The sequence below is a fragment of the Globicephala melas genome, chromosome 2 (genome assembly GCF_963455315.2).
Source record: "Globicephala melas chromosome 2, mGloMel1.2, whole genome shotgun sequence".
NCBI lineage: Eukaryota > Metazoa > Chordata > Mammalia > Artiodactyla > Delphinidae > Globicephala > Globicephala melas.
Window position 1 is genome coordinate 163,148,195 of NC_083315.2, and position 25,882 is coordinate 163,174,076.

The window sequence follows — 25,882 nt, forward strand, 5'->3', positions numbered from 1 at the left end:
TGAATGTTTTTTTTTCCACTCACTTTTATTCTTCCCAAGCTATATGGGGGTGGGTGGTGGTGTGTGTTTGCGGGGGTGGGGGGGTGGGGGGCGGGGTACTAGTGTGTTAGAGAGATATGGGTGGCTAACAGACTTTGACCAAAAGCTTCCATTTAAAATAGATAAACACACCGTATACATGTCTCTACTTGGACTACTGCGATTAAGCAACTCAATCTAAGAAGATAAGGATTAAGAAATGTGTCTAAAGGGTTTATGGATGCTGTCTCCAGATGAATGAAAAATCAGCAAGAGTTAGCAATTAATGTGGAATTAACGTGTGACGCTTCTCACACTCTTCCTGCACCTTTCACATACACAGCAGAGTCTCAAAGATGGTTTGACAAATAACGCGATGTGGTCCTTACGTAAGAAAAAACAAAAGGTTAAGAATGTGACCAGAGACCGGCCCAAAACATGTGATACCACAGAATAAAGACAGGGGTTTGGCTCTTCCACAGAGATTTATACAAAGGGTGGGTGTTGCTCTCGTTAATTCAGTGGATAAACAATAGGAGGAAGGTCTGGATGATTTGATGGACAGCTTTTGGAAATGATCTTCTGCTTGGCAAAACACCGCAGTGATAATTTTCTTCACACGGAAGGAAATGCAAAGAAGTGTCACTAAAACAAGAGAGGTAATTATAGGGCAGGAATCAAAATACTGGGTGACACAGAATGAAGAGTAACTAAATTAGTACCATTATGGCCTTGAAATCTGGACTTAACGATTTCAAGAGAAGAATCTGACCTCTCATTTCTGAGTAACAAAGCCATATCTTCCCTGTGTTTTGTTTCCAACCTACACTGTGGGCTTGGAGAACTACAAACACTGCGCTACCAAGTGATATTCCATTACTCTCCTGTGCTGGCAGCTCAACAGACTTAGAAAAAGAACATTGCAAGAGCTAGAAGGGATGACCTTGCAATTCTCCCAGCAATAATTAAATCTCTTCAAGGGACCCTGACAGCTGGTCATCTCAACTTGACTAGCATCCCAAGAGTAGCTGGTTCACACACTACCCAAACACTTACCCACCCAAACAGTTACCCAGCCAAACAGTTACCCATCCACCCAAACACTTACCCACCTAAACAGTTACCCACTCACCCAAAAAGTTACCCACCCAAACAGTTACCCATCCACCCAAACAGTTACCCACCAAAACAGTTACCCATCCACCCAAACACTTACCCATCCATCTAAACACTTACCCACCCAGTTACCCACCACCCACCCAAAAAAGAGTTACCCATCCACCCAACACTTACCCACCCAAACACTTACCAATCCACCCAAACACTTGCCCACCCAGTTACCCACCCACCCAAAAAGTTACCCACCCAAACAGTTACCCATCCACCCAACACTTACCCACCCAAACACTTACCCATCCACCCAAACACTTACCCACCCAAATAGTTACCCATCAACCCAAACATTTACCCATCCAAACACTTACCCACCCAAACAGTAACCCATCCACCCAGTTACCCAGCCAAACAGTTACCCATCCACCCATACACTTACCCACCCAAACACTTACCTATCCACCCAAATACTTACCCACCCAAACAGTAACCCATCCACCCAAACACTTACCCACCCAAACAGTTACCCATCCACCCAAATACTTACCCACCCAAACAGTTACCCATCCACCCAAACACTTACCCACCCAAACAGTTACCCATCCACCCAAACACTTACCCATCCAAACAGTTACCCATCCACCCAAACACTTACCCACCCAAACAGTTACCCATCCACCCAAACACTTACCCACCCAAACAGTTACCCATCCACCCAAACACTTACCCACCCAAACAGTTACCCATTCACCCAAACACTTACCCACCCAAACAGTTACCCATCCACCCAAACATTTACCCATCCAAACAGTTACCCAGATCCTGGTATGTGTCTGGCATTGTTAGATGCTGTTCTGTTGGAGAGATCTTTTTTAAGTGAGCCCAAATCTTTCCTTCTATAACTTCAACCCACTGGACCCAAAACCCTCCTAGCAGAAGTTGAATACGGCTGGCATGCTGATCTTCTGAAAGTATTTTCTCCAGATCACACATTTCCAGCTCCTCCACCAGCTTCACTGCTTTTCTCATTATCTTAAAGTCCCCCTCCCACCTGGTCAGAAACATCGCAGTGAGGTCTGGTCTACAATGAAAGTGGGAATTACTGGTCATCATATCACTTGTTCAAATACTCACCTTTTATTAATATAACCTGAAACTACTTAACAGTACGCTTTTGACCAACATTAATTCACAGCTGACGCACTTATAGTACACGAATTCTCCCCACCCCCATTCTTCCTTCCTCAAATCTTTTGTGAATGATGGGTTCTACTGTCTAATCTAATTATATCAGGCCTCTACTTCTTAATTCCCCTCCTTTTCAGTCTATAAAATCTAGGAGTGTTTAGTGTAACCAGAAGTTGGAGAAAGAGGAGTCTTACAAATGGCAGTGGTTGCTTTTAATTTTCTATTGTGATGAAACATTTGCCGATTTTTAGATAACTAATGAGAACCTACTATATAGGGAACTGTACTCAATGCTCTGTGGTGCCCTAAATGTGAAGGAAATCCAAAAAAGAGGGGAGATATATATGTGGCTGATTCACTCTGCTGTACAGTAGAAACTAACACAACATTGTAAAGCAGCTATACTCCAATAAAAAAATTTTTTTAATTTGCCAATTTTACCCTCCTGCAAAACAGAGTGTGCAGTCTGTTGTCTCATGTTGTACATCACTGATTCCATGCGTTTTTGACAGCTCTTTCATATTTCTAACATGGAGATCAATTTCTCCCCCTCCGAGAAGGTGAGGGGGTTGACAAACATGCAGAATGCAGGTCGGCCCCTAAGATGCTCTGACCAGGAATCTGCCAGGTCCTCTGCTGGCTATTTGGAGATGCAAATAAACAGGAAGCAAATCGGTAAAGACCCCAGACTCCTGCTGAGTCCATCAACACTTCAACTTTCTAACCAGGAATCAGGGACACAGAACCCCTTTGTCATCCATTATCTCAGTAGTTAGATCAACAGAAATTTACCAGTAGCAGATTTAAAGAGATCCTAACACTTCTGCTGACAGAATACCAACCAGGGACTGAGGGCACCCCAAGAGTTCAGAGGATGAAAAAGAACTCAGCTTGGCTCTCTCTTGGCCATGAGTTTCACTCCGCACCTGAGTAAAATAGATAGCTGCTGAAACATTCAACTTTCAAAGTGAGTGTGAAAACAGGATGAAATTGGATGACTGGGCACTATATTCATACGATACACCTAGTACATAAGAGCTCAAAGATAACAGAGACTATTTTCCATTTAAATAAAATAACGGAGGATGAAATGTACAATGGACAGCATACTGCAGGTAAAATGCTGAGATTAAAAATATTCCGAGACAAACTCAGAAAATAGAATGGAAGTCAATAGACAATATGATTTGATATGCAAAGAAAATCATGGCTAACTAATGGATTTTTAAAGCTCACACTGTAAATGAGCATTGTTTTTTATATATAAGTGAACCCCTAAATTTGTAAGCCTTTTCTATGTCTCCTCCAATTTTTTAACAAAACAGAGTTTGTACTTCAAATTACTATTATTAGAAAATCTTGTCATTCAATCCCATATTCATTTTACCACATTAATTTAGCACATCCTTCAATATATTTAGCACAATGAAGCTTCACACTGATTTTAAAAGATTTTTAAATTTTAAAAGAATATTGTCCTTTAAAAAATTAAGCATAATGTTGCAGTTTAACGCATATGCTTTCAACATAGCTAATACCTCACCCTTTTTAATTACACTTACACAAGTAAGTGTATTGTATATGAGGAGCTTTTAAAAAACTATTCATGGTTTCCATCAAATATGTCGCTTACAAGTAAATATAAGGTGTGTAATGTGTAATAATGATGTAACTAATCTAAATCCTCACACTCATTCTTTATACTTGACTGAATTAAAAGTTGCGATGACACAACAATCTAACAAACCCCTTTAATACAAGTTAAAACTGATTTTATTTGGGCTTTGCAGTTCTTCTGCCAACAATTAAATGCATACCACTTTGAATAACTGGAATGAAAGATGTCTTATAAGTTAAAAAATTATTGGATGTTATCCAAGCAATGAATAAGCTATTCCTTGCTGTGTACAAATTCAGCATTTTAGTGGGGGAATTAACATGGTTATGTTAACAAGCTTAACATTGTTAGGATTTTCTAATCTTTTAATTGTCTAAAAGGATGAGTTCCCTAAACACCCCACCTTCCCTACCTCCTCCCAACGCAATCCCCCATCTGCCATCATCAGGTCTCTCCTTCGGCCAATGTTTACTTACCTGGTGAGGAATCCCTGATGATTTCCTTAATTCAAACATATACTGGCCACTCTGTACAATTTCTATATCCTTAGCAGTATAGTTCTGCTATGTAGGCATTTTTAAAAATTATAAAGAATAAGCTCAAAGCACATGAATAGGGCAGCAGGCAGGATAAAAATAAAACCTTTTGGTGAGTCAGCACTAAAATCAGCCATTTTCATTAAGACCCTCAATATCTGAAAGGCCAAAACCTTTGGAGAGGTCATTAACGTATCTTTTGCGGCTCATTAAACTGCTCTGAAGAAGCAAAAAGAAACATAAGGAGCTAAATGATAAGCTTAAATGTTCGGAATTCTCTTTAAAAAAAAAAAAAAAGGTGAGAGCGACAGAAACTTTCTTGAAATGTTTTGACTCTGTAAACTTTAAAGTCATCCAAAAAATAAATCTTCAGACCTAGATCAGCAAATAAAAGTCTTATGGATTTTTCTAACTTTGTACATGTTAGGCTACAATACTGTATATAAAATATAAAATACATTGTCATTATTTTTAAAGATATTTAAGCAAAAAGTGAAAGGTGCATTGGGCAACAGAAGTCCCCTCAATCAGGGTTTATGTTCCTCCAAAGCCCAACCATGGCTGCCCCATCACATAGACCAGAGGCATATAAGATGCTGAGATTTCTTTGGAGGTACCAAGGAAGCATAAAACTATAGTGGCTCTGGCTCCCAAATTAGGTATATTTTACTAAATTTCCCTTCTCTGAAAAAATGATCATCCAAGAAACTCTCTATAACCCATCCTGTTTGATTCATCATAAAACCTGTTCCCGCCTATGGTGAGAGATGATTGAAACTTTTTTTCTGTCAACTGATTTTGGATTGGTGCCTATCCCAGAGAGGATGCTACATAAGACCCTATACATAACTTTTGAAAACAATCTGTTGTCATAAACATTGTTTTGGGGTACCCACTATTTAAGGGGTGTGAATTGAGTATTGTCAAGTTTAAGGGCCCCCACTATACAGTATCAAAATCATAAAAGTCAAGGTCACCCACTGGGGAGCTGTTTATTTAACCATCAGACACGGAGAAAGATTAGAAAAGGGAAAATTCCTAATAAGTTGGAGGGAGTGTAGATTGGAACAGAGTCTAAAATTGGAAGGCAAATTGGCAATATCTATATCAAAAGCACTAAAATGTGCATATCCATTAATGAGAAATCCCACGTCCACGAAAGAGGGGCATAGGCAACAAAACCATTAAACCAGATAATAGGACTTTTCTGAAGACGTATGGGCAAGAAACCCAACTACACCATCCTCCCTCCTCCTTCCAGACCTAGAGTCTGAAAGTCACACTGGCAAAAGCTGGGAACAAAAAGAAGTTGATCTGGCACGGGCAGCTTGACCTCGGGGACCCTACCAAGCACAGTTGAGCGTCATTTCACAGAAATAGAGTTCCAAGAACTGTAAGAGCCAACTTACAGCCAAGCCCCTTGTACGGCTCAGCAGATCCTAGGGAGAATGAGGTAAAAGCAAGAGCTCTTCAGTTGTCTCGTAACATGATAGAGACAGACTCCAAATGGGTCGGGCAAACCGCTCAGCGATGCAGTGATTTTCACTTTCCATTACAACAAAAGGGACATGGTTATTTTAAATTGATAAACTCAACTAGTCTGCGCATCGGGGACTGCTTTTTCTTGAACAGAAAAGTTACAGAGACAGTGCAGAGAGTTCTCACAGACCCTACACTCAGTTTGTCCAAGGTTAACATCTTAGGTTACTATGGTACATTTGTCACAACTAAGGAACCAACAATGATACGTTGCTATTAACTGCACACTTTATTCTTATTTCACTAGTTTTTCCCTAATGTCTTCTTTCTGTTCCAGGAACCTATCCAAGAGATCCCATTACCCATTTAGTCACCATGTCTCACCATGTCTTCGTAGCCTCTGGTCTGTAACAGTTTCTCAGACTTTCTTTGTTTTTGATGACCTGACAGCTTTGAAGACAATTAGTCAGGTATTTTTAAGAATGCCCCCCCCACCCCCGCCGCACCACCTTGGGGACAAAACCTTGCCTAATGTTTTTCTCTGATTACAGAGAAGTTAGGGATTTGGGGGAGGAGGACAACAAAGGTGAAGTGATAATTTCTTGACATCGTTATCACGGGCACATCTTGTCAACTTCACATCACAGATGCTGTTAGCTTTGACCACCTGGCCAAGGTAGTGTTTGCCAGGTTTTCCACCATAAATTTCCTTTTCCACCCCCTTTCCACACTCTGCTCTTTGGAAGTAAGTCATTAAGTGCAGCCACTCAAGGGGTGGGGAGTTAAACTCCCACTCCTTGAATGGATGAATATCTACATAAATTATTTAGAATTCTTCCGTATGGGAAATTTGTCTCTACTCTCATTTATTTAGTTGAGCATTTATTTATATCAGTATGGATTCACAGACATGTATTTTATATTTGGGGTTATATCCCAATGCTATGTTATTTATTTGTTGTTCATATTGTCCCAGCTTTGGCCACGGGGAGCAAATTCAGGTTGGCTCTGGTAGGCTTTTTACATCCTTGTTTTCTGAACACTTCCTTACTTTCTGCTTCTCCATATTTTTATTAGTGAAATGCCTTACTTAAGAAAAGGGTTGTGATGGGATGAATTTTGTGTTCCCCCTCCAACATACAAAAAAAAATTCACATTAAAGTCCTGGTTACCAGTACCTCAGAATGTGATGTTATTTGGGAATAGAGTCATTGGAGATGTAATTAGTTAAGATTAGATCATACTGGGCTTCCCACGTGGCACAGTGGTTGAGAGTCCGCCTGCTGATGCAGGGGACGCGGGTTCATGCCCCGGTCCGGGAAGATCCCACATGCCGCGGAGCGGCTGGTCCCGTGAGCCATGGCCGCTGAACCTGCGCGTCTGGAGCCTGTGCTCCGCAACGGGAGAGGCCACAACAGTGAGAGGCCCGCGTGCCACAGAAAAAAAAAAGATTAGATCATACTGAATAGGGTAGTCCCCTAATCCAGTATAACCGATGTCCTTCTAAAAAAGGGAAATTTGGACACGGCACACAGGAAGAACAAAGTGCATCACACAGTGAAGATGAAGACAGAGATCACAGTGATGTTTCTAACAAACATTCAAAAGGGCATACTGGAAAACAGAGGCACAGTACTGAGCATCATATTTGGACGTGAACAAGGTTTCGGGGTCAGTGTTTTCAGATGCTTCATTTTCCCTGCAGAGTTTCCAGCCACCTGCAGCTTGGTTCAGAGCACTACTTGCCAAGCACACCTGCAAGTACTAGCAATAACCACCCATCTAGTATAATCACCATCTTCAGCATGCTAAGTACCAGCTCTGTGAAATCCAAGCGCTTCCCAGGTGCCCCTCACAGCAATCCTGCGGGGCAGACAGGTGATTCCCTGCATCACAGAGGACCCAGCCAGATCGTGTCAGGTCGTCATTTGTGGTCCCTGTTTAATGACTCGCTTTGTCCCACTTCCACCTTCCCTAAGTCACGTCCACAAGTGGCCCGATGGCTTAGAACGGAACTGACTACGTCACTGTCAGCTATACGAATATTATACAATCATCCAGCATTTAGGACCCTTAGTACAATTTTACACACTACAGGATACTAAGCTTTCAGATGAAGGAACTATAGTCCCCGGGAAAGAGAAAGTGACTTGTTCTTAGAGTTAAGACATGGAAGAGGCAGGCTGAAATCTGGTCTGTCTTCTCACTCCACATCCAGTAATCTTTATGGAGGTGAAATCTAAGTTCCCGCATGCGCAGAGGCAGAAACTTTTTTTTCCCCCTCAGTCAACTGGGAGAAGAGGAACTGGATGTGACATACTGGGATCTGAAGTTTTCGTTTGGAAATTATTTTCATTACAAAAGTTCCAGTTCATCTGCATTTTTATTCCTATATTAAAAAATCAAATGAAGTCATTAGGCTTAGGCCAGCTCACAAAGCCCCTCGCCTGAGCGTGCATCCCTCTGGCAACCTCTAGAGCTCTACTCTAATCCTTCAAATTATTAAATAATTACTGTGTTTCCCTTGGGGTCGCGTTTGGCAACAAAATACTGGCCTAAATGAACCAGTGATGTGACCCAGTGAATAACACTTATGTTCTTAACTTCTTAGAAGCAAAAGGATACGAAATACTTCCGAGGTACAAACTGGGAGGAAAGTGAAGGGTTTTCTGTGGGGTGTGGAGGGTGAGGGGAGCAGGATGACAAAGGAACATGAGAATCTGGGAATTATTCCAATAATGAGGGTCATCCCCTTCCCCATCAACCCTGCACATCAGTAAGTCTCCACTCCAAACCCAGTTTTCTCCCATTTCAGGAGTGGTTACGGCCACAAGGAGAAAACCAAGCATATGGCTCTGCCCTTCTGGACATTTCTACAATGCTGGCTGGGCTGCTTTGGAAAATCCCATGTTATCTCCTACAGCTATATGACCTCAAGTTGTCATTTCCAATAAAGTATGCTTCCACTGATTTTTATGAACATAGACAAAAGCTGCTACAACCTTTTTTGCCCCCAAATCTTTCAAGCCAACTGTAGTTGCTATGTAGGGTTATTTGTTTCTAAGGCAACAGCCCATATCTAAGTACTAATGGCCTGTCCTTTTGCCAGGCAACAAACAGCCTTGTGATGCAACTGCACCTGTCTCGGCTACGTGTTACTATGGAGATGCTGCAGTTGCTATGGCTACCATCACGCTAATCGCCTAGCGAAGGCAGACATACAGCAGTCTTCTCAGAGAGCCCAGCTGTTCCTCCCCGTCTCTTGCTGAAGACTGATTGTCTAAGGCCTGTGATGGAATGCTTCTCAACTGAGATGTACAAGAACTTCATTAATGCTGTTTCAGAGGATCACTTTGTGCTCCCTTCTGCAGAACAAACACCAGACTAGGGAAAGAATCTGCAATGACACAGACTGTGAAACTACCGACATCTATGAATTCACGCCTTTCCTCACTGACGTAAACTTGTAGTCCAAGGATCATTCTCTTAACTGACTGGTAACAATAGAAACATCTCTATACATTAAAGAAAAAAACCCTTTTTTTTGTAGAGTTGAGGGATAGATTTCAAACCCAAACACTATGCAAGAGAAAATCAATTTTAAAAATTGGTTCTGTTTTATAGGGCTATTTTTTTAGCCTAAATACTAAAAATAGTAACCTATTTTTTTGAGTGACAGGTTGCATATCCTCCCCTCCAATTCTATCTCTGTAAAAATGGCACCCGTGACCTCACTGTCTCAAAAAACAAATGGGCATGTGACGGGCAATCCTAGTCTCTACTGTTCTTTGCTGTTTTCCTTGAAGAGGCAAACACCAAGTAACCACAACGAAACGATCACTCTGGAGCACCGTCTACATGGAGACGGGGAGCGGCAACAACTCTGTGCATCCTTCAGTGAAACACCTGCAGACACTCTGGCTTGGAGGATGGGAAGTTGGAATCGCTTACCCGACGCGCTCCTGGACTCTCATCCCTGCAAACGGCCACACTCTGAGATGTTAAAGCTGACAGCTTTCCTTTGTAAATGTTTCTACCCAGGAAGACATTATTTCACCCACCATGAAGCCTTCTGGAAGGAGACACATTCGTCCCAAGCAGCAGAAGCGGTAAGGTTTGCCGAGAAAACACTTGGATATGCCTCCAAGAATACTTAACTTCTTTCTCATTTATCTACAGTTATTTTTCAAATCATACAGCCTATTAAATTAGTTTCAGTGCCTGTCTCTGCCAAAATAATGCAACTTCAGTAGACAACAAACAAACCAACCCCAAAACAAAAAAGGTCTGAATGGCTTACCTTTGATATGCCTGAGGAGAGGCGGGAGGTGTATTGAACACATTCGAGTGTGGGTGATAAGGTGTCTTTTTCAAAGCCTGAATTAGATTTTGTCTATACTCTGGGTCTATGCACCACAATGACCCTTTCCCGATACTCTGCAAAGAACAATAAAATACAACAGTGATTAATATAGAGACAGTACCTACTGTGCAGTAAGTAGATGTATAACTCTCATCATAGTTACTTATTTTGAAAAGCCTCTCACTTCTTTGTTAACTGTCTGCCAGCCTTAACTACTGTACTATTGTCCTCTGACAACAGAACACCAGGCAATGCGTTTCTGTGTATACACATTAAGTTTAACAAAATGAATATGTTATTTCCAGGTGATGTTGCTACAATAATATTGTAATTTTCATATCCTACTGACCAAAACCCTCAGTTCCCTTATGATTTTTCAGTGTCAACTTTGAAAAACATATGTATCCCCTTTAAAAAGTGAGTTTTAAATTTGTCAGGTATCAAGGGTTGAGAGAAAAAGAGGGCAGAGACACCCTCAAAACTCTGTCTCTGCTTTAAAAATTCGAGGGTTATGTTTTCAAACCCTATTACATCGGTGCCACTTTACAAAAACAAAAAAGTAATCCCCTTGTTTTTTCCTGCTTAACAAAAGAATGACATTATTTAAGCTTCCAATGGAATTCTGTAATGACCTTCCCAAAGAAACAAAAGAACTCAGGCAGCAGTGGTAAACCTTAGCCAGAATCCAGTACTTATTTTTTGATATCCTCCATTCTGGATTTTGCTCCAGACCTGAATCTTCAGAAGTCAGAAACTTTTAAAATACAAATTTTAACAAACTGGTTCCATGGAGAGAGGGAGACTTGCTCGGAGGCCCACTTTCAGCTGGACGCTTTCGTTCTGGGCGCGCAGCATTTTATAAAACACATGCAAGATCTGCCTCTGAGGCCCGCTGGATCTGGCGGCAGGCTGATAGGATAGGCAGTCACTGTTCTGACTGCTCGCTTTCAAGTGACCGAATGTACCCAAGCTGCTTGATAAGGTCATTTGTAAACATTTACTGATTTGGAGAGAAAAGAAGTCAAATTATATAAACCCACACCCACCCCATGCTTCCAGCCAACGACTCTCTAATTTTCACAACTATCATACTACAGATAGATTTAGAAAGCAAACAAGAAAATCGTTTAACTATTATGCAGGGGGCAAAGTCCAAGAAAATCCCCTAGAAGGAGAACTAAAAAAAATAAAAATAAATATAATAAATAATAAATAAAAAATTATTCCTAAAATCTTTAAAGTTTTAAAAATTTGTATTTCAGTCATCAGTTTACTTACATACTTATTCACAGAACCCCTTAAAATTCTTTACTATCAACACCACCAGCGCACTCAGCACAGGGAACTGCTCGAAGCCAAGATCCGGGGCTAGAGCCTCTGCTCCCCCTCCCCCACTGCTCCCCCCACCCGCCCCGCAAGTGCAGGCCTGACCCCAAACACAGTCCCAGTCAGGCCAACCTGCCTGGGTTAAACACCAAAGCTCCCAGTTTAACCACCCGGATGTTTAAAGAAATGAAACATTTCAATTTTAGAAAACTCAACACCCTTACGTGGTCTTTCCTTCCACGCATACATTTTCAAGCCCAGAAGGGGGACTAATGACACTTTCCTGGTAAAGCAGGCAGGCCATCAATGATCAGCCCTGGACCTTCCATTCTGTCCTTTGGAAAAAAGCTGTGCGGCACACTTTTTAGAAGAAAGCAAAAGCCAAGATGCTGAGAGGCATGGAGGAAGACCAGTAACTCCCAGATCTGGATAACGTAAAGCAAACCACAAAAGCCAGTCACCTCCTGGGCAGCAGGGGTCCTGGCCTGAGTCCATCAAAGGCTCCCTGTCGAGCCCTGTGCCAGTGGGACTCCCTTTCCAATCCCCTTGAAGACAAGGCTCCCAACTAGCTAGTTGGAGGGCCAGGGCCCATGTGCAACCCACACGTTTCTGCAATGAGATCACCCTGGTTCTGGGAACCACATGGGGCTTCTGTTTTCATCAAGGTGGCTTTCAGGGTAGGGCCGTTTAATCTTACAGGGAATAAAAATATGACAAACAAATGGAGGGAAATAACAATAAGCCAGAAGGCGGTTTCTCCTAATCCTTAGCACCTTGTTTATTACACTACACTACTATTTACCAGAAGAAAAAGGGGGAAACCCCGCAGGATTGGGGTGCGGGGAGGATCGCAAGGTAGGTGATCCAGGTACAAGAGGCAGGCCGAGCTACAGTAAGAACGGGAGTTCTAAAGCCAGACCGATGTTTCCTCTGTGGCCTGGGGCAAATCAGGGTCCCCTAGAAAGTCCAAGCTTCCTCAGTGGCAAAATAAAGACCCCCTTAGAGACAGGTGTGCGGTCCAGCATGACAGGAAACACCTAGAACAGTGGAGAACGTACAGGCATTCGATAAATGGCGGAGGGCGGAGGGGACCACGAACAGGTCCTTTTGGACAGAAGAAAGAAGGCAAAGCTGGCTGCACCATGCTTTCCACATCCGATTCTCCCATCATGAAAGAATCACCAAATTCCAACAGAGGCAGTGGGTGGGGTCCCCGGCAAGCAGACCTTCCACGTGAGGACTAAGTATTAATCTCCTGGAGCACCACTGGCCCCGGCCCAGCAAGTGCACTCTGGAGAGCTTTGCTACTCTCTAAGACGCCCCACTTTATTTCCACCCCACCCCCCCATCACCCTTCTATGAACCCCTCACTCCATGTTACTTCTCCCTTGCTCAGGAAGCCAATTCTGACTTCCCTACTAGAAGTTTTCTTTTGCTTGGGTCTTCGCACAGTGATCACCAAGCTAAGGTTTAATTCCACACTTGGTCAGCACACAGTCACAGTATCTTCACTGCAGGCAATGTGCCTGAGCTTGGGATCATCACAGTTCCTACCTTGATCAGTGCTGCATTTTACGGTGAGCGTGGTCTGGAACTGTGATAGATTTTCACAGACCAAACACTAATTTCAGTATCTCACACTCAGAATTTCCAGAGAGAAAGAAAATAAGCCAAAAGGGCATCTTCAGGACACACCTACGGGGACACTGGAGATCCCTCAAATCCCTCCAATGATTTTCCAGTGGAGAGCTCCAGGCAGAGCTTGGAAGGAGCATGAAAGAGGCTGGCGCCGCATCTTATTTGCAAGCATTCTCGTTGGTTTCATGTAACAGTTCAGAATAGTAAGAAGGTTGACTTGAAAACTTTTAAAATGGAACTATGCAGAGCAGAGAATGCTCAAGTTTATTCGGCCAGGAAAAATTACATTTAATGCCCATAACAGGGGAGAAAAGGGTGTAATTTGATTAGAGTTGTGTAATAAGTTTGAGGGTCAGAGCTTTTAGAATTATCTGCATCTCATCTAAAGAATATGGATTTCTTTTGTTGAACCATAATAACTGTGAGGCTCGTGCACCATTAAATGTTAGGGAATTCAAGATAATAAGGGAAGAAAGAGTTCTATTCATAGACACATTTTCATCTTTGAAAAATAGTTATATAGGTAATATACTTTTATAAAATATATAAATATACATATTTTCTATATTTATAAATATATAATATATAAAATGCATATTTATAAATACGTTTTTATATATTTTACATATATAAATATATATACATTTAAGACAAAAACATGTCTGTGAAGGAAGGGAGAGGTGAAGGAAGATCTTTCTTACATGAGCACGGGTGTGTGCACACACACACAGAGTTTGAGAAAACTAATGTGAAAAGGAAAGAGGAGTAAAAACATACAGATGAAGCCAAGTTGTTATTGTTTTAATTAAAAAGCACCTGGGGAATAACAGACAATGCCTTGTTAGCAATAAAAATATCAGTATATAGCACGAAAAAAAGACAAGGAGAACCTATATTATAGAAAGAACTGATTAGTGAGAAGGGTTTTAAAAAGAGAGAGAGATAAGAATAGCAACTAAATTAAATCTTAAATCTAACTTCTAAGGATAACTTGTTTTTCCCTGAGAGGTCTGGATCCAGGGGCATCCCTGGCAGGCCATGAATTTCTCCCTGTTCCCGGAACTCTGCAGACCCGCATGGTAGCACTGGTCAGTCTGCCGAACATCGGGCCTTCACCGCGGGTCTCTTCGCTAGGTTGTCCCTGAGGATAAACTGTATTTTAAAACATTGTTTACAAAATGTGGCCCATGATACATTACTGGGGCACGCAGTCAATGTAATGGGTCACAACCAGCACTGCCTTCATGGAAAGGACTAGAACCAAATAGAACAGCTTAGAAAGCATCTGTACTAAAGTAATATTTTGTGAAGTGTGTGTGCGAGTACACCTGCGTGTTGGTGTACAGTGGATCACAAAGTAACATACACTTCTTACTGGGGATCTGGGTCCAAAACGGGTAGTAAACACTCTTCTAGAGCAATGGTTTCCATTTTCTTCCTTCTCGTCACTTCTGAAGGATAAAGCCCTTTCCCAGCTGTAACGGAGGACTCCCTCGATGTGACCCCCAATTCACAGGGGAGGGACCATGCTTGGGGATGGGGGTTAATGAGGCAGGACCCATGGCAAAATGGAGCAGGGAGCTGGATACGTGTTTCTGGTGACTCTGAAAAAATGCCCCCCACTTTTTTTTTTAACTCTTTATTTTGTACTGGAGTATAATGATTAACAATGCTGCGTTAGTTTCAGGTGTACAGCAAAGTGATTCAGTTATACATATACATGTATCTATTCTTTTGCAAATTCTTTTCCCATTTAGGTTGTTACATAATATTGAGCAGAGTTCCCTGTGCCATACACTAGGTCCTTGCTGGTTATCCATTTTAAATATAGCAGCGGTGTGTACACGTCAATTCCAAACAATCCCTTTTGATGCTTCTGATATGCCATTTCCACGGATGTTTCCAACACCACCCACCCTCTTCCGTTCCCTCACCCATATGGTACCCACTGTATGCCAGGCACCATGGGGGTACATGAGTGAATACAGAACAATACAATAAGGCAACTGCTCTCTTGAAGCTTGGATTCTGGAGGGGGAAGAAGACGGTAAGTAAGTCAAGAAATAAATAAGCAAGATTATGACAGACTGTACCGCCTGCTGTGAAGGAAATAAAGAGAGTTGTGAGTTGGAAGACAGGAACTTGCTGCTGTGTGAAACATAAAAGGGTTGGGAGTGGAAGAGGACCTGCCGGGATCTATGATGAGCTGATGCCACAGACCAGGCCCGACGTGCCCAGGTGCCAGCAGTGACGTAGAAGAGAGGGCAGCTTCGGGATGTAATATGGAGAAGCAATGGGACCTGGCGATGGATTAGAAGTGGCAGGTGAAGAAAAGAGAAGAAGAATGGTTTGATCTGAGTAACTAGGTCAAAGTTTGGGAGGCAGGGGGAAATCCAGTGCTCAGGTGAACATACAACCTTTGAGTCTTTGTATTAAGAGCTACTGATTAAGGTACTTGAAGGAACTTGCTGGACATATGCCACTCCCTTCCCTCTGCTGTCCCCTCACTGACCCCAAACTTTATAGCAAAAGCTTACGAACACAGAAAGGTAGATCTGAGGTGGTCTGGCTTTAGAGGTTTAACATTAACTGATTCTTCTACAGCAGGCACTGGTAAACATTTTCTTAAAGGATCAGAGTAACCATTTTAGTCTGTGTGGGGATTTCCCGGGCGGTCCAGTGGTTAGGAGTTGGCACTTCCACAGCAGGGGGCACGGGTTCAGCTCCTGGTCGGGGAACTAAGATCCCACGAGCCACACGACGCAGCCAAAAAAAAAAAACTTTTAGTCTCTGTAGGCCACACGGTCCGTTGCAACTATTCACCTCTGCCGTTGCAGAACAAAAGCAACCACGGATGTAAATGAACAGACATGGCTGTGCTTCCACAGTATTTTATTTACAAAAACACAGGCCACTGTTGGCTGGTCCCTCTCTACAGCTTCTGCACTTGAACCCAGGGTTCAGACTCAAAGCTCCTGTAGTTTGGGAACCTAAAACCAGGTAAGGGGAGTCTTCAGGCGCTAAGAGAGTTGGGCTGGGTCCTGTGGAACCGGGGAGGGGAAGCCAATGATGATCTAAGTGCTCCAAGGCAGGAAAGGGGCCCATCTGCAGGGATGCGGGAGGGAAGAGGTACGGACGCGCACTGGAGTCAGTATGCCCATCAGTGATGAGTACACGTATTAGTATTTGTTGAGCTGCACCTAACACCACTGCTTCTGAAAGTCAACGTGTATGTCCAGTTCACTTTCCCTCTCTGGGTCTCAAGTTTCTCATCTATAAATTAGGTGGTCAGACTAAATCATCCCACGGGCTCCTAACTCTATGCTTTGAGAATGTGTTACTACAGATTACTTAGTATACACGTACCTTCAATTCCCCATCTCCTTCCTAGCTTCCCAACACTGCCATTTTTCTGTTCTGGGCACTTTGGGCAAGTTACTTAACTCCTCTGAACTTCAACGTCCTCATCTATAAAATGGGAGTGATATAATAATACCTGATTCACAGGACCGTTGCAAGGATTAAATGAGATAATCCTATGCGTGGCACGTAATAAAAGCTCCACGAACACTGCTCTCCTGATCATGATGGTAAAATATTAAATAGCCCGCTTTCCTTGACATCAAGCTCCAAAACACGCAGGCCCTGCCCCGTGAGGGGGAATACTTGCCAAATTGTGAAATAATGCGAATTTCGTCTTCAAAAAAAAAAAAAAAAAACACACATGGCTATTTGTTTTCCACTGTCTGATGGTACTTTCCTTGGTCCGAAGGAAGCATTTTATATCAGACGTACTAAGGTAGAAAAGAAAGGATCAAAACAGAACAAAGCAGAGACGTGGGCACTGGAGTGATGCCAGGAGGCACACGAGGCTCTGAGGATGCTCCTTGCTTTGAGTCGCTTCCTTGTGCATCGAGGCCCCTGGGCGCCAGGACCCTGTGGCAACCCAGTACTTCCCAAGGGAGGTCCCTACCCTTCAGACCTTAAACCTGCCACCTCCTGAGTGGAGAGGCCCTACCCTCCACGCTGCCCTGCTACAGGGTGGGGAGACAGCTGACTTAGGGAATAACGCTGTCGTGCCTCATTTTGAAGCAGGCCACTAAACAACACCTATAACCATGACGCAAGGCAGGGTCCATTTTTTAGGGTGCAGAACCTCCAGAGGAAGACAAACAATACACAACTATAAAGGACAGCGCAAGCTGGCCGATGCAGTGTAGGTTGGCAGAGGAGGGAAAGGATGAGTCCTGCGGGGCACCAAGGTGCTGAAACCTCGCACTTGTGCACATACACACACACAAGCACACAACACACACACACACATATTCTGTCAGGCCAGCTCCTCCTATGGACCCACCCAACGCCCACGCCCCCTCCAGCTACCCCCCTACCCCAGGCTGCCCCCGCTAGAAACTGCAGCCCCTTGGAGACTGTGTTCTCCCGATCCCTCCTCTTACTTTCCCATCAAAGCCCCAGGACAGAGTCTGGCTTTCTGAGGTTCAGGCTCCCTGGGACTGTCAACAGTGAGAGGCAAACACTCCTCACTGACTCTGACCAGTGAGGGGGCAAGAGGCAATGCCAGGGCTTCCCAGGGAGAATTCCAGAATGCAACCACGCGCATGGCTCCCAAGCAACAAAGGGATCCGCCTGTGTGGATCTTGTCTACACCACTACCCTACTGTGGTGTTACCGGGAATAAACCTCTTGTCAGCTCTGACCGCCAGTTTCTTCACCTACGTACTAGACGTAAAACAGGCTTCTCCCAGTCTTGTTGGGCTTAAAGGTGATAACATATAAAATGCGCCTAACACCATACCCAGCGTGAAAAAGACACTTAATTTAATTCTACTTCCTGTCAAAGGACGTCACAGGAGAAGTTGGGTGAAACTGGAAAGAGCAAATAAAACAAAGAAAAGTTATTCTAACAAGTGCCAGTAACGTCATACCACAACAAGATGCTTAGCAAGTGAGTGATTCCTAAAGGCCCTTTTTGTCCTAAAATTCTATAATTTATAATCTAAAAACATCAAGGGGGATTTTTAAAATTTAAAACTGTTAAGAAAAGGATCTGAGGAATTCCCTTGTGGTCCAGTGGTTAGGAATCCACGCTTCCAATGCAGGGGGCATGGGTTCAATCCCTGGTCAGGGAACTAAGATCCCGCAAGTGGGTACAGCCAAAAAAAAAAGAAAAAAGAAAGTAAAAAAAAAGAAAAGGATCTGAAAAATTAGCCAAATACATGAAACAGAGGAGGAGAGAGGGAAAAAGAACAAAACTGATCACAAAGAATTTTTTTCTAGATACATCATAACAAAATAGACAACTACACCAGAAGAAAGATATTTTTAAAAAGAAATCACATCAGACAGTTGGGTTTCCCAAACTGTTTGCAGTGTTTTAAATGTCCCACTTTGCTTTCTAAATAGTTTTTTTGTTTGTTTGTTTTCCAAAAGCAGAAGGAGGAATGGAAAAGAGATATTACATACCTGGTCCAGACAGGAATCCCTCTCTCAAGACCCTGGCCTGGTGGGCCTCAGTCTAGCTTCATTCCGGGGAGCGGCCCTGCAGGCGGGGAGGGCAGCCCCGGCACCTGGAGAACCAGCCCAGCTTGTGGGCATCGGGAGCTGGACACAGAGCCCCCGAGATTCACAGCCTCTGACTATTTCGAACTTACTAACATTGCATCTTCTGAATATCAGATACACAAATCTCCTCCAGTCCCTACAGATGTATTCTAAAAGCTAGGAAGGCGGAAATCAAGATGAACATGTCACTTGTACGATATTCAGACACGTGAGCTCTATAATGAGGCTTTCCCACAAGCGTGCCTCGGCTGTCTCTGAAAGCCTCCCTCCCTTCACCAAGCATCCATGGAGAAGGGGACGAGGGAATGCAGGTGGCACAGGTGGGGAAGGAACTTTTTAGGCATGAGGAAAATGCTTCACCTCTAGTGGAGAAGCTGGACAGATTGTGTGTGTGTGTTTAATCGGTGCAGGAAAAGTCAATCATTTCCTTGCATTAACACCTAAATAAAACCAAAATGGCTCCAAGATCTGCCTAAAACCAAATTGATCTCTAGGACAAACCTGGCAGGTGAAGCTGGGTCGGGGTGGGAATGGCAGAAGGACACCAGATGATTGGAGTTTACAACCAATGGCTCTTGCTCTACAGGAATCTCTCCTCTCTCACTCACTATGATGCTGACTTCCACCGCTCATCACTCTAATTTCCACCGGGGGTTAGGAGAGGCCAAAGGGAGAGAAACCGTGAAGCGCATCAGCTCACGGCGGCTGGCAAAGCTAGCAAGTGTTTGTTTGGGTTGAAATGAGTTATTTTTGGTACTCTCTAGACTACTGTTTTCCAACTACCAAAGGCAGTCAAGAGCTAGTGCACTAACAACAATCAATAATAAAATGATCGCCAAAACACCTAAAAGACATTTACTTAAAAATACTGTCAAACTCTATGCTGGTAAGTTCTAATAAAGAAAAGGGAACACACACACACACACACACACACACACACACACACACACACAGGCAGGCACGCACACACGCACTCTGATACTCCAAGTCAGCAAGTCAAAGAATTGGCTTTTTTTTTTTTTTTTTTCTGTACGCGGGCCTCTCACTGTTGCGGCCTCTCCCGTTGCGGAGCACAGGCTCCGGTCACGCAGGCTCAGCGGCCATGGCTCACGGGCCCAGCTCTCCGCGGCATGTGGGATCCCCCGGGACCGGGGCACGAACCCGTGGCCCCTGCATCGGCAGGCAGACTCTCAACCACTGCGCCACCAGGGAAGCCCAAGAATTGGCATCTTTAAAATCACTGCTTTTATCCAACTAAATCTTGGGATTCTCCCAATTAGTTTCACCAATCTGTCCTTTGGGGCCCTTTCGCAAATAAGAGTCAACTATTCTTGCCTTTCTGAAACCTCACAGTATTAGCTTAGGCAAGCTGAGAAGAAGTACAGACACAGAGAAGTTTACAAAAACTTCATACGCTCCCAAAACACACAGGAAATATAAAAAGCTGGTGGTTTTATATACTTGCAATACCAGCCGTGCTACACCACTTCAAAGAGTGAAATTACTACTCAAATGAAATCGAGATATTGTGGCATCAAACAGTCCTCCCTCCCTCTCTCTCTCGCATACACATACGCAGAGGATATACGGATAGATAAATAAATTCTACATGACCACTTAACTGCTAATAACTTTATTACAGAAACAAAGATGAGCAAATTTACAAGGTTTTATTTGTCACCGATATAAAACAGGTTATATATAAATATATAAAACAGGACGGTACGTGATAAAGTTGTTTGGAATGTGGATATATTCCGTTTTAAAATTCATAAATAACAGTTGTTTGCATCACATCTACAACCTTAAAGTTAAAACTGCATAAGCAAATTGCAAAGAGGCTACATGGGAGAATAAAAGACATATATTAACTTGCCTTTTTCAGGCCTTTTTTTCCCCCAATTTAAAAAGCAAACTGACTTAAAGCTAGTGGATAGGAGGGGAGGTAAAACTCACCATTCAGTACACGGACAGAAGTAAGAACTCAGTTATTTTAAAAGTTCAAGACCCAGGAAAGGATTTTTAATAAACACACTATGGAGAGGTGAGAAGATGACAGCCAGCTCCAACTCTGGACCGAACTTACACTCCTTCTGGTACCTCTACTTTTTAAAAAGTGATTCAAACGTGGCAAATGAGAATTACCACAGTAACGTTTTATGGAGGGTGACAAAGGCCCACGTGGGTCTGACAGAGACACCCGTGGTTGGATTACAACTGGCCCACCAGTGCCACTTTATCTTCTGGTTGTCCATAGTTACTCATCTATTTTTAAATGTTCCAATATGATCTTATCTAATTGGCACATATAATTTGATCACCTTATTTCCATAACTAAGTGTTGTTAAATGTGCCTGGCCAGGTAAGAGTTATAGTTACAGGCTGTGTGTCTACTGGGCTGGAGCTTAACGATTACGGCCTTTTATTTTTTTTAAATAATCATAAAGACCCTCTCAGTAGAACACGCACGCTGGGTTGGTAGTTTGGTTGGTTTGGTTGGTTTTTTAAAGAGTAGACCACTGGCCATGGGACCAACGAGTCACCCACTCTCCCTGATGGTTCGTCCCCATGGGGTCTTGGCTGGCAGTTCCTAGGCTGGGAATCCAGCTTCTCGCCACAGTATTTTGCTATAAGCAACCCGGCCCGCTTTGCAGGAGAAATTATCTTTACACTGTCTCTAAATCCTAGCACAAGCACCCCAACAGCAAAGGAGACACTTTCAACAAATGGTATCTGAGCACAGCCTGGGCCCCTGATGTTGTAGCGTCCGCTACGAGGATAAATCTGAGACCATCCCTGACCCAGGTGGGGGAAGCAATAATGATCAAAGGACCCTGTAAGATTCCTTTGATATTACTGTGGGTGCTAGTCAGACAGAATCCACGGGGCCCTGGGAGCAGAGGGAGTGGCCGAATTTGTTGCGGGACAGGGAGAGGGTGCCCAGGACAATTGCAGGTAAGAGGTGGCTGGTCCAGGACGCCAAAGGAACACACGCCTGACAGAGCGCTAGGCAGAGAGGGGAGGGGAGATAGAGTCAGAGGATGATCTGATCCTGCGATTAATGATGAAGAAACATATAAGTGAACAGAGTCCCCCAGAAAGACTCGCTGACCTGGACCCTAGGAACCACATGAAAACCTTGGTGAGGTCTGAGCTTCCTGGTGTCTAAACGTCCTCTCTTGGCCTCACACTGAGTCTCCCTGAGGCCCATTTCTGAGTACGACTGACCCTTGAACAATGCAGGGTTTGGGGGACACGGACCCCCAGGCCCCCATGCACAGTCAAAAATCTTTGTATAACTCTTGACTCCCCCAAAACTCAACTACTAAGAGCCTACTGTTGACCAGAAGCCTTACCAATAACATACACAATTAACATGTGTTTTGTATGTTCCTTAATTTTTTTCGATATCCCTAGGCTACACAGTTCGCCTGCAAGTTTTTTCAAATGGTCACAAATGTCCAAAATGTTTTCCAATATATTTACTGAAAAAAACCTGCACAAAAGTAGACCCGAGCAGTTCAAACCCCTGTTGTTCAAGGGTCAACTGTATTTAAAAAGCAAATTACAACCTTAACCTCATCATCATCAACCTTAACCTCATCATCATATCATCCTCACAAATTGTGTTCCTGGGAGGTCCTGCAAAAGGGCAGATACCTCAGTGTCTGCATGTCTCTCCCACAAACTGCTGATTTTGGTGATAATGGGATAGGTGTCACCCGGAAAGGCCAGTGTCAAAACTGAGCACTGGGCACTATGGGGGTTCACCTGCGCCACAAGCACAGTGACCTAGAAGATTCGTACAGGGCCACAGAGGCAACCTGGGACAGCACACCTGCGTCTGGATGCTTCTCAGCTCACCTGAGAACTCACTGCAACCCGAGGGGCAGAACACAGAGAACAGCCCTCTAGAGAGTCAACCAGAAGCTCATGAGGGTACCTAATAACTGACAATTACACAAGGCGACCTGATAGCCAAGCACAGGACCTTCGGAGAAAGTCTGCCAAGGGTTCTGAGTTACCTGATTACAACGCCTGGGTGGGGGTGGGTATCTCTGGCTTGCTACACAGCGCATTTCATCTCACGGTGTAAAAGTCCTCTCTGACCACCGTTTCCTCAGTCCCGAACTGGATCTCGGGAAGGACTCCTGCGGCCGGCATGTGATCCCCCCCACGGGGGAGGGGAGAAACAGGGACGCTAGGTGCGTTGCCCAGGGATACCCGGGGATTCCTACCAACCGCACTCAGACCATGCCACAATGATTAATTAAGGTTTCCCAAAACAGCCAGCCCTTGATTATCCATGGAAATTTTATACACAAGAAATTTTAACTCACTCAGGATCTTGCAGAGTCACTTGGCCTAAATGTCAGTCCAACTCGGAACTCAAGCTACACACACGTGAGTAGCGGCGGTAGTAACGGCAATGACCATGAACGCTGACCAAGAACTGACCATGTGCCAGGCACCAACCTAGCATTTCATGTGCATTATTTTGTTCAATTCGCCCAACAAACCTAGAAGGTGGGTAGTGGGATGGCCCTACCGATAAGGAAGTTAAGGTTCAAACAAGTTAACTAACTTGCCTCAGTTTGACTCAGGAACCCGTGCGTGTCACCACCGAAGTAAGAGTCCCGTGACCAACATCAGTAGGTAGGTAACCAGATGCAAGAAAACCTATCACACATTTCCGAGTCAAATCACGAATAATTTGGGGATGATCTACTGTACGAAGTGATGTACATCCTTAAATGGGAGTGTGCATACAAATGCTTTCTGATACACACACACTCATTCACACACACATTTTCTTTAATCGTTCACGTCAGATGAAAAACAGTGAAAAAGTTACTATTGTTATTACGATGACTTTATATTTGCATTGCTGGCACGTGACCCTCTGCAGACAAAACATCACCTTTCTGTTTGTAAAGCAAATTTCGAAGGGCAAGCAAATATCTCAGGTGGCCCTAAACAACTCGATGAAGGAATCTGAGAAGATTCAGGTTGTTTATAGCCAAGAAAAACAGGCTCCGAAAAGACAGGGGCTTCCCTAGATCCTAACCAGCAAGAAGCAGAGCCAGCCACAGTCCTCTGAGCTGCCCCCATCTTTCCAGCAAATCATGTTGCTTCCATGAGAAAATCCAGCCTCCTGGAAGTGTTTTCAAATCTTTAGCATTCAGAGGGTTCCAACAATCCACAGAAAGGGCTGTACCAAGATAAACAGAATCCCACAAACTGGGGCAACTTGTGTATGTTTGACCCAATGTTTTTTACATCCTCTCCCCTCCAGGTGGGACCCCACGTCTCTGAATTCACCCGGCAGGAAGGAGATTCTTAAAATCATGTGCTACTTTAAAGAAATTCTCAAAGGGAATTAGGAGAGAAAGGGCTTTGGTTTGACGGACATGTTCTGAAATGGGTGAGAAAAAGCTAAACTCCAACATCCTTCCGCTGGAGTCATCTACACTGGATTCGTTTGGCAACATAAACACAGCCTTAAATTACACTCAACTTCTGGGGTAAGGTCTCCACGGCCTGTGGGGTCCACACACCATAGGGAGGATGTGATTTACATTTCTGATAAGTTATGTCCTTATAAGTACATAATGAGTACTTATAAGTACATCTATAAGACACTGGTATCAATCTTTTAAGACAACAGAAAGAAAAGTTGTACTTCGGGTGTTCCAAAGATGCAGCTGTTCCCCAAAACAAAAACAACAAAAGACAGCATCTATTCCGGCAGCACTTCCTTCCCCCACGTGGCAGCCCTGAGGACAACGTACAGCTTGCAGGATCTTTTTTTTTTAACATCTTTATTAGAGTAGAATTGCTTTACAATGGTGTGTTAGTTTCTGCTTTACAACAAAGTGAATCAGTTATACATATACATACGTTCCCATATCTCTTCCCTCTTGCGTCTCCCTCCCTCCCACCCTCCCCATCCCACCCCTCCAGGTGGTCACAAAGCAGGAGCTGATCTCCCTGTGCTCTCGAATGGAATGGAAAGCATGCTCTGGGCATTTAAGCTGTGGTGAACCTGTGCGGTGGGTCCCGGGAGTCCCAGCTCAGAGAGACTCTCCATATACACAAGAAGAGCTTGTGGGGATGCATCCTGCTCACAAGGCCAGCTCTGTCTTCCGCATTCCCAAAGGTAGCCCTGGAGAAAGGGAAGCTCTCCTTTGGGAGAGATCTCTCCGGATTTTGTACCATCCTCCAGTGATGGGAAAGTAAGTATCAAACACTCGAAAATGAAGACTACTACAACTTAGCTGAAAGGAGCTGGGGGTCCTGTTTAGTGTGGTTTGCTCGTTGTTGTTTTATTTTTGGCCACGCCCCTGGCATGCAGGATCTTAGTTCCCCAACTAGGGATCGAACCCACACCCCCTGCAGTGGAAGTGCAGAGTCTTTGGACCGCCAGGTAAGTCCCTGTTTAGGTATTTTAAATTAAGGAAAGATCTTCAGATATTTTTTACAAACCTCCCATTGTGATCCACCCGACCACCAGGAGCCCCATTCCTCTCCGGCCTCTGCCAGGGCTAAGCACACACGTGCACTAGATATTCAGGGCACGTGAGGACCAACGCAACGGTTCTTAGCACCCCCCCCCCCCGCCCCATTCTATATCTTACAAGTGTGCTGGATAGACTCCCTCTGCTCCGCAGGACACTATACCCTCCTCTGCTCTGCTCACAACCCTCGGAGGCTGACGCCTGTAGACACATGGACAGTCTCCCGGGCCCACTGACCTCCGGTCTGCATCCTCCAATGGGAGGTACCGGTGAGAGAAGTTAGGGTGGGAGGAGAATGAGGGCAGGGTATTTATTCTCCTGGCTCTCCTAGAAGTGAGCTGCGTCCCGCGGCCAAAGGCCCTGCCCCTACTGAGGGTCCACAACCTCAGCTACTTTCTCCCCCGGGTTCCAGCTCTTGCTCCCTTCCTTCGCCACTGGACCCAGAGGTGAGGAAAGTTCCCCGGTGCAGCCAGCCATCCCCCCTCCTCCGGGGGTAGTGCAC

General features: G+C 44.1%; 1 protein-coding gene across 8 annotated transcripts in view; it reads right to left on the reverse strand.

The window, feature by feature from the left end:
* FOXN3 (forkhead box N3) overlaps positions 1-25,882 on the reverse strand; it is a 404,931-nt gene that overhangs the window by 174,291 nt on the left and 204,758 nt on the right. For all 8 annotated transcript variants that reach the window (XM_060295176.1, XM_030883622.2, XM_060295172.1 and 5 more), the window contains one exon: positions 10,253-10,389. In XM_060295176.1, the coding sequence (XP_060151159.1) occupies positions 10,253-10,389 (137 nt within the window). The remainder of the gene's footprint in view (positions 1-10,252; positions 10,390-25,882) is intronic.